Here is an 8,699-nt window from a genome sequence, read left to right as displayed (position 1 = left end):
TTTATATTTATATGTAAATGTATAATTTTAAATTTTAAGTTAATAGCCTACACACCTAATAAAAATTTACAACATATTTTACAAGTAGATACAGCTTTTTTAATGATTGGATATATATAAATAATAAAAATCCAATTCAATTCATTTTAGTTTTAAAAGGCCACTTTCAACAGAAGACGTGTTTTTCTTTAATTTAAAAAGCACCTAATCCACATACCATAGCAGTGTAACAGTAACAGTATTTTTTTTTTCCCCAAACACAAACAAGTGTGAACACGTTACCTATAGATTCTGGTAGCTGAGTAAGACGATTGTACTGCAGATCGAGGAAAGTAACAAGCCTACAGTTACCAATCTCTTCTGGAATTTCTTTTAACTCATTGTAAGAAACGTCAATTGTTACAAGCTGTGTCAACTTGCCTGAGGAAAATTAAAATGGAATAAAAATAGACAACAGATTTTAATCAAATACACACGTCATGAAAATTAGGTGGGCGGGGGATTTTTTCTATAATTAAAATAACTTGAACAATTTCAAATCAATTTTAAAGCAAAGAAGAGTATTAGTACAAAAAATTTGCCCCTATTCAGACTTTTTGTAAAAAATTATATATAGTTATGTAACTTCTGTTTAATGGTGTTAAATTAAATCCCAGCAGGCTACAATAAGGTGTGAAATTTATCAGATCATTTTAACTTGCTAAGGTGCTAAACTAATTATCAAAAAGGTGTGAATTTGACAAATTACCAAATCTAAATGATTTAAGTGAATGTATTACACATTCATGGAAAAACTACATTTTTCAGTTTGACAAATACTTGAACACACATAACGACTAACAAGCAAAACATTTATAGCTTTGCCATTTACAGTATAAATGTCAGCAGCACGTTTCTTTCTCTTACCTATTTCTGAGGGGATCTCTCTTACTTTATTCTCTCTGATGATCAACTGAGTCAAATTAGATAAGTTTTCGATGGCTGGATCGATAGTTGTGATTTTATTAAACCTCAAATACAATTTACGTAAAGACTGCAGCTGGTACACCACTTGGGGCACCTCACGGAGTTTATTGTGCCTGTAAAAAATAAGCATAATAAAATAAACATAATAAAGTAAGCATAATAGCCAAAGCCCTATAGGCTATATAGATATATATAAAACAAAAACAAATAAACATGCAGCATACAGCTATATATAATTTTTAAAAATGCATTAAAGGAAGATTCAATAAAATTTCATTATTTGTTTCGTTAAATTTGTTTTTTTTTATTGTGCTTGTAAAGAATAAGCATAGTAAAATAAATGTACTATGGGCTATATATATATATATAAAACCAAAATAAATAAACAAGCAAATATTGCTAAAATTTCTGCATTTTAATAATTCATAAAAGAAAAAAAGCAATAAAATTTGTGTGGTTAAGCAATAATAACTAAACATCGTTCTTCTGCTATTGCTACTAAGTACAAAGCATTATATTTCCAAATAACATATCTGCTTCCCCAAAAAAACTATATATATACATTAGGTATTATGTATAATACATACATTTCTATAGGAGATAGGACATTTTATTAAAATATAAATTTTCATTTGCCTATGCTATGCAATGAAACTTAAGCATTCTCTGAGAAAATCTCTGCCTTTAGTTTAAGAAACCTTAATTTTTTTTGTAAAATCTAAACCAATTTTTGGGTCAGTAGATCAATTCTTGGGAAATACAGCAACGCAAAGAAAATGTTACAACTCAAAACATAAGATATATATATAACACAAAATCTGGTTATTTCATAGGTGGTATTTTATTGTCTGTCAACTAAAGTTAGTAGATTCGGGTTGCTATGGTTACCGCAATTTTTTACTCTGCCTATTTTTACATTTATTCGATCATTTAAAATCCTGTGTATTCTTATTATAGAATGGTGGTCACTAGGCGGTCAAAATATAACAAACGAATTTTATAAAAAAAATTTTTTAACCAAAACCTAGATAAATACCTAAAGAAGCGAAATCTAAATTAGGTGCCATCGGTAAGGGAGAATACCATTCAAAATTTTCATTTGGAACTAACGTGCTTACCTTAAATCGAGCATTTTTAACTGCTTCAAGTTCTGCAGTGATGCAGGCAAAGATGTAAGGTGATTCTCATTCAAAGCAAGAATAGTCAGGTTTACTAACTGTCCTAATTCGTCCGGAACTTTTGCCAGCTTATTTTGATAGAGAAAAATTTCACAGAGCTGGGTCATATTTTTAATAGTGGTCGACAGAGACGTCAAATCCAGTTGGCTTAAGTCTAAACGAGTGTCCTGGTTGTCTTTGCATTTAGAAACCCTCTTCTGCATTTCGTGTGCCATTGCTTTGCTGTGTTTTTTCTGCTTCCCGCTTTTTGTTGAGTGCTGGTCAGGATACTGAACAGACTTTTTTTTCGGAGGCACAACCTGAAATAACAGAGTTAGTTTAAATTTATAAAATTAACTAAAATTTTTGGTATTAACCAATATATATATATAAGTGTTATGAACTTTTATTGCAAATAAAGTACTATCATTTTAGAAATAATGTACATGAAGTTGAATGTAAATCTTCATTTTGAAAATATTTTTTTCACTTTTCTTTTTCAATTATTATAATGTATTAACTTCAACTAGACCTATCTTAAGTAAAAGTTTTAATGACTGTGTATAACATGCATTGACTTGATTTTACTGTTAAAAAATAAACACTAACAACGATTTATGAGACGATTCTGTCAAGAAAACGAGTAAACACCATACCTGCTCAGTTCCATCGTTCATCTCTTTGGTAAAGAACTATCCCTAGTAAATTCAGTTTAAACCCTTTTTTTTATACAAATGCAACTTTTTATAGCTTAATACCTTTTGCTTAACGCAGCAGGTAACATTCAGTTTCTGTTTAACTATCCCTAGCGTAATTTCGTTTTCTGTATTTTCGTATAATACCCATATTAAAAGAGACACTGTATATTTTAACTATCTGACAAAAAACATAAATTTAACAGCCAGAAACAAGCGCCTGTCTGCCGACTTGTTTAACGAGACTGCAGCCTTATTGCAGACGTTATAATACTCTTACACCAACAACAAAACACCCACTCGCCTAACGAGCTCTGCAACAACAACTCGCTTTGAGCTCAAAGAGAAACTGACGCAATGGGCTTTGTAGTAAATGGTGTCTACTTTGCCCTTTTATAGAAAAAAAAAGAAAACCAATCGGGGACGTTCAAAAGTGTAAAAGTTTGTACTGATAGATTTTCGGTTTTAATACATATTTAGTTGTGTTGCATTAGTTTATTTTTCCTCTCGTACGTGAGTTTTAACAAATTAACGGGATTTAGCTATTTTAATATTTTGAATTCAATAAAGGACCTATCTATCACCATTTGCGGTAATACAGTAATGAACACTCTAAAAAATAATTTTGCTCGTTGTTGTAACTATGTAACATATAAGTTACATTATAGCAAAGTTTACTACTGTTTAAAGGCTTTCTGTGCATAAAAACGGGTATACGCGCTTGGTATATTATGACACCACGCGGCACACGTTATGCAGAGTCGTATAAACACTGTGTGTTTACAGGACTCTGACGTTATATTACCCTATTCCGGTTTAACACGTGATAGTGTTGGTTATTCTAATTGGACAACATTTTAACCTCATACATCGTTATTTATCAATACCTGCATGTAGCTCCTTTTTGATAGTTGTCCAAATGACCGGTATATTTGCAATTAACAGAAAGAAAAAGGCATGTTGTTTTATTACATATCTATTACATTTTTGTTATAAATACAGTTCAGTATAGTTAAAAAGAAAATTAAAAACTAAGTTATAGTACTGTGGGGTAAGATGGGATACTGTTAGCACCCAAATGTCATATTTCCTCATCGTACTTTAAACAATCAGCAAAAATTTTTCAGAGTGGGGCTACAGTTATATAACTCTAAAAATATTCTTTATTTATTAACGAATGGGAAGAGAAAAGTGAATAAAAAACAAATACACATACACGTATGTAAACCAGTAGATATTTTCGTTTTAATACAATAATTATATTGCATAAAAAAAAACTCTCGCGACAGGATATTACAAGGGTATATACAAGTTCACAGTATTCACGAAAAACACGACAGAGAAGGATAAAGAATGTAGGAAATACGCTGGGCTGTAGTTCAGACCAATATATCGTGCAGTAATTAGACACCACTAAAATCGAGCCCGATCAGGGCACAGGAAATTTAAAAGCCTGACAATAGGCCAGTATATTCCTAAGCGTATAGCAATTGATCTAATGCATTCTATGGAAACGTAATGGATTTGGTGTCAACGTTTTGTATCTTTTTGTGGTTTATTTGCGGTTAGCTGTGTCAGTGATGTTGAACCGTAGAAAGCTTCGTCAGAATTGCTACCGATTAGATTGCCCGTTCTACTTGATCTGGTCCGATCTAAATTGTCATCTTGGTCGAGCCGCTCGTCCACATAATTGAAAAATTTCACGAATCCGAGACATACAATAATAATGCTTACTGCCGCCGCAATGGCCCATAGTGGTCCCCAATACACCCAATACGAGGTGTTTTTATACTGCTGGAGATAGTCTTTGCTTTTTGTAAGGTCTTCAATCTCAGTGATTTCTCCGAGCCAGGAAAACGGTACGCTTTTGACCAAGTACGAGCCCGTCTCATTCCTAATGAGCTTCATGCTACTAAACAAGCAAGTAAACAGCAGAAAGCAGAAAACTCATTTCTCGTATAAATCTTACCTATAAAACTCTATAAAAGAATATACAGATGTAAAACTGTATTTACGGTCTAAACCTTGATTCACTATATACGTTTATTATAGTTCTAACTACTATATAGGCTGATTGCTTATTATTACATAACATCAATCCAAAACAATCAACCAGCTGTACACAGTTACCCATCTGTAAAACTAGAGTAAACCCTTGTGTATTAAACGGCCCCACTTTAGCCCTGTGTATTACACAATACTAGTGAACAATACTCTAAAAAAATCCAGTAATAGACGTATACGATCGACCCGTATAGATAAAAATCTTCTGGCGTCGGATCGATAAACGCGTATCTCCCTAATGTTCCATCTGTCTGCTTGTTATTCAGTCCTTTATCTACTCACAAACTCAGCTTCCTGAACAAGCCCTGCTTGAATAAAAGGAAGGATATTTCATTTATAGCTTATGCTATACGATATGACTATACAGACATGGAACGTATTTTATTCACGCCGATCTCATTTTTATAAAACTATAACAGGTAAAGTATTGAGTTTCATTTTCGTCGCATCACGGGCCAGAGACGACACGCTGAATCATCTATTATTTAAAATGTGAGAGAACAACTGAAATGTGAAGCATATATAGCGCAAACCTGTAACTCGACACCCTATTATCACTTTGGAATAAAACTGTACGGTATCATACACAAACATATGCTATAGTGACTCTTTCAAATGACTTTCAGTCACACAATGAACATCTTACAAAAGTCGCTGAAACTCTTACGGACACTCTAAAACAAGTGCTACTCAGCATAGTAGCAGACCCTGCCTCAAGTTCCTATGAATTGTAAGAAGCAATTTAGTCGCCCGAAACAACTGTACTTAGAAAAATGAGACAAAGCGCGTATGCAGCGCCAGTCACGCTTTCGCAACAACGCTTATTCCCATTCGTGTTTGCGTTCGCTTTAATCAAGGGGATCGATTTTTCCGTACGTGCCTGTAGGGCGTTGGAATCACCAGCGCGTTTTAAAATTAGTTGCTGGATATGGTATCAATTCAGATTAGTGTTGAATGCTTCCACACGCTTACTCAGAATGTTGTCAAATACACTTTTAAAGACATCAGAAATCATTGCAGTGTCCACGCAACAAGTAAAATGCTTGTATACAGGTCGTCGTGATGCTCTTGTTATACGTCTTGTAAAACGGTTCTAAAACGAAAAGACAGCGTTACACACATTTTAATATAGTAGGGTGGGGAAAGACGGGACACTTTTAACACATAACGTCCAAATATTCTGATCGTATTTAAATAATTAACAAAGAACGGTTTGTTTACTACCAAATGGGACGTAACATGAAAATGTGTGCCATCTTCCCCACAATACTGTATGAATAGATGAATAAAAAGTGTTTTTCCTCGTTTGGCGGGACAACGACGGTTATTAGTACATAAGTGTTCTATTTCAAACGCCTCGTTCCCGCGCATGTAACTTTGTGAAGGATTAAGTTCTTAAACCTCACCACGATATAATCTGTAGTTTTGTTGAAGCTCACGTCGCCTTCGTATTCCGGGAAACAGATTGTCAAGGGAATCCATCTGACAAGACGTTGAAACAAATCGATTTTATTGAAAAAAATGATCAACGGTGCTTTCTGTGGATTCGTTTCGTAGCAAATTCAACTTGTTAGATAGAAACTTTGCGAAAAATGACTTACCAGCAAAAATTGATTGTTTATAACATTTGCAAATACATTCAAGCTTTCATGCATGCTGTTTACCGCGCAATCGTCTTCCGATGGTAATGCATATCCGTCCAGACTGACGCAATACAATATACTATTAGTATCCTGTGAAATAATCCATTAGAAAACAAAAGATTTGTCATACTTCCTATACCGTGAAGCATTTGACCCACTTCAATCGCTCGGACCTTTGCCCGCCAACATCAACAATTCGAAGCCAAACTTCTCTCAATCGAATCCAAGTCTCATTTACACCTGTAGTCTTGACTCGGGCTAATAAGATATCCTGCAAAGTAAAAGCCTGTGCGAAAGCTATGGTAGTGTCGGGTAAAACGGGACACGTTTAGCACATAAAATTTCAATGCCTTGATCATGTTTTAAACAATAAACAACGGTCTATGAGAGTCGTAATACCACAGTTTTTTTTATTTCGTTAAAATTTCCATGTTTACTAGCAAATGCGACGAGCAAATAGAATGATACGGTGTCCCATCTCCCCCCACCCTACTATATACGGGCGAACTTTTTGTATTTCTCTTTTTTGTATTTATGGCTGACAATTTAAAAAAAAACTCATAAAGAACCACTGGGTTGGAGCAGTTGCGGTTAAATGCCCTGGCTAAGGTCACATACGCTGACATAGATAGCAGAGTCGAACTTCAAACCCGTACCATATGGTCCAGACGAGGTCAGCGCTGCTGTATCCACTATATGCCACGGTTAAGGATATATAATAGGGTAGGGGTAGATGGGAAACCTTTTTCATTGTATTTCCTCGTCCCGTTTAGTAGTAAACAAAGAACATTTAATGTGGGGTCGTGAGGTTATAGTTTTACAATTCTTTGAATGTTCGTTGTTTACTACTAAATGGGACGAGAAAATAAAGTTCAAAGTTGTCCCATTTCCCCCTAACCGTACTGAAAATATAGTAGGGTGGGGAAAGTGGGTCGTTGGTAATTGTTTAAAACACGATCCGGAGATTTGAATATCATGTGCTAAAGGTGTCCCATCTTCTTTCATCCTAATATATAAAAGCCATTGTAGTCTTAGATTAAACCTGGTCTATAACAATTCTGGGAATTGCAATTAGAATTACCTGTTGTGTAGGGACATAGTCTTCTCTGAAGATTCTGCTCGCATTATTTAAGTAGTGAACAAGATTGTCGAAGCACAAGTTGTAGACGTAAGGTGCCAGAACAAATTTCTGAAACAAGTTTCAGAATGCGTTGTCAGCATAAGAAAAGCTATAAAAACTGAGTAGCATGACAAAACGTACCCGAACTTTGGTGTCTTTCCACATTTCGCACAAGCATTCTCGTACAATGTCGACTCCAAGAATGCTAACTTTGTTTGGCAGTGTCTGAAAACGAGTTAGGTAAATATCATTGAACATCGCAGCACACATGGCCACATATAGCCTACCATATAAGGATGAATGTGATACATTTACGGTGTGATTTATATGGTATTCGATTTGGTCAGAGACAAAAATCTTAGGTTTCCATGCTTTGTGCTTTATATAGGGTCTCTGTACATATATATATATACAAACTTAAACACCCGGTAATCTTAATCATTTAGTCACATAAGGTATATAGTAAGGTGGGGGAGGTGGGACACCTTTTCATTCTATTTTCTCGTCCCATTTGGTAGTAAACAAAAAATATTCAAAGAATTATAAATCCATATGCTCACGACTGTCATGGACCGTTGTTAATTGTTCAAAACCTGATCAGGATATTTGGATATTATGTGCTAAAGGTGTCTCATCTTCCCCACTCTACTATATACAAAAAAGACTGACCCGCTTCGCTTTTTCGTGTACTTCAGCATTAGAAAAACTGATCCCGTTGTAAGCCATCTCTTTCAAAACCTTTCAGGCACGGTTCACAACTTCTTCTTGTATAGAACGTGCCATTTGTGCTCGAAGCTCGCCACCCCCTAACCCCCCACCGTGTATGATCTTAAGTTGGTTCATAACTGTAGTCTTTCCCGACCCGCCAGTACCGAGAAGCAAAATGGATAGCTGAGAATAAAGTAATGTTAACTATGTAGTACATCATGTTACCCACAAAGTCACATACGTGGTAACTTGTAAATGGGCATGAGGGTATATGAAACAGAGCACCCGTGTTATAACGACTGACGTTACCCGGCCAGGATAAAAACAAGTTAGGCCTACAATAATT

General features: G+C 34.9%; 2 protein-coding genes across 4 annotated transcripts in view; both read right to left on the bottom strand.

The window, feature by feature from the left end:
- The window catches only part of LOC100186560 (leucine-rich repeat protein SHOC-2-like), a 13,586-nt gene extending 10,623 nt beyond the window's left edge, over window positions 1–2,963 (bottom strand). The window contains exons 1-4 of the mRNA XM_009860975.3: window positions 2,780–2,963; window positions 2,085–2,443; window positions 907–1,079; window positions 283–420 (exon numbers count right to left, since the gene is read on the bottom strand). Of these exons, the coding sequence (XP_009859277.1) occupies window positions 283–420; window positions 907–1,079; window positions 2,085–2,443; window positions 2,780–2,800 (691 nt within the window). The 5' untranslated portion in view covers window positions 2,801–2,963. The remainder of the gene's footprint in view (window positions 1–282; window positions 421–906; window positions 1,080–2,084; window positions 2,444–2,779) is intronic.
- Window positions 2,964–5,248: 2,285 nt separating this feature from the next.
- LOC104265955 (guanine nucleotide-binding protein alpha-4 subunit-like) lies at window positions 5,249–8,532 on the bottom strand. 3 transcript variants are annotated; one of them, XM_026835352.1, is made up of 7 exons: window positions 8,315–8,532; window positions 7,787–7,870; window positions 7,607–7,714; window positions 6,665–6,811; window positions 6,484–6,615; window positions 6,289–6,420; window positions 5,249–5,975 (listed from the first exon to the last, which is right to left on the bottom strand). In XM_026835352.1, exons 1-7 carry the CDS (start codon window positions 8,369–8,371, stop codon window positions 5,817–5,819), a joined length of 819 nt encoding a protein of 272 aa, XP_026691153.1. In that variant the 5' UTR covers window positions 8,372–8,532; the 3' UTR covers window positions 5,249–5,816. The 3 variants fall into 3 exon arrangements, with proteins under 3 accessions (XP_026691153.1, XP_026691154.1, XP_018668292.2); XM_026835353.1 differs by having other exon boundaries at window positions 6,289–6,364; XM_018812747.2 differs by having other exon boundaries at window positions 6,665–6,796.
- Window positions 8,533–8,699: the final 167 nt, after the last annotated feature.

Source organism: Ciona intestinalis, chromosome 8 (genome assembly GCF_000224145.3).
Source record: "Ciona intestinalis chromosome 8, KH, whole genome shotgun sequence".
Classification (NCBI taxonomy): domain Eukaryota; kingdom Metazoa; phylum Chordata; class Ascidiacea; order Phlebobranchia; family Cionidae; genus Ciona; species Ciona intestinalis.
The sequence above is the reverse complement of the archived record's forward strand: the minus strand, read 5'-3'. Positions and strand labels throughout refer to the sequence as shown.

What these genes read in the sequence shown, in the direction of transcription:
- LOC104265955 (XM_026835352.1), bottom strand. Translation starts at nt 8,371, where the DNA reads ATGGCTTACAACGGGATCAGTTTTTCTAATGCTGAAGTACACGAAAAA. An exon ending in TACACGAAAAAGCGAAGCGG is followed by an intron (nt 7,871 to 8,314) that starts GTCAGTCTTTTT and finishes ACTCGTTTTCAG; the next exon opens with ACACTGCCAAACAAAGTTAG. An exon ending in TAAACAATCAATTTTTGCTG is followed by an intron (nt 6,421 to 6,483) that starts GTAAGTCATTTT and finishes ACGAATCCACAG; the next exon opens with AAAGCACCGTTGATCATTTT.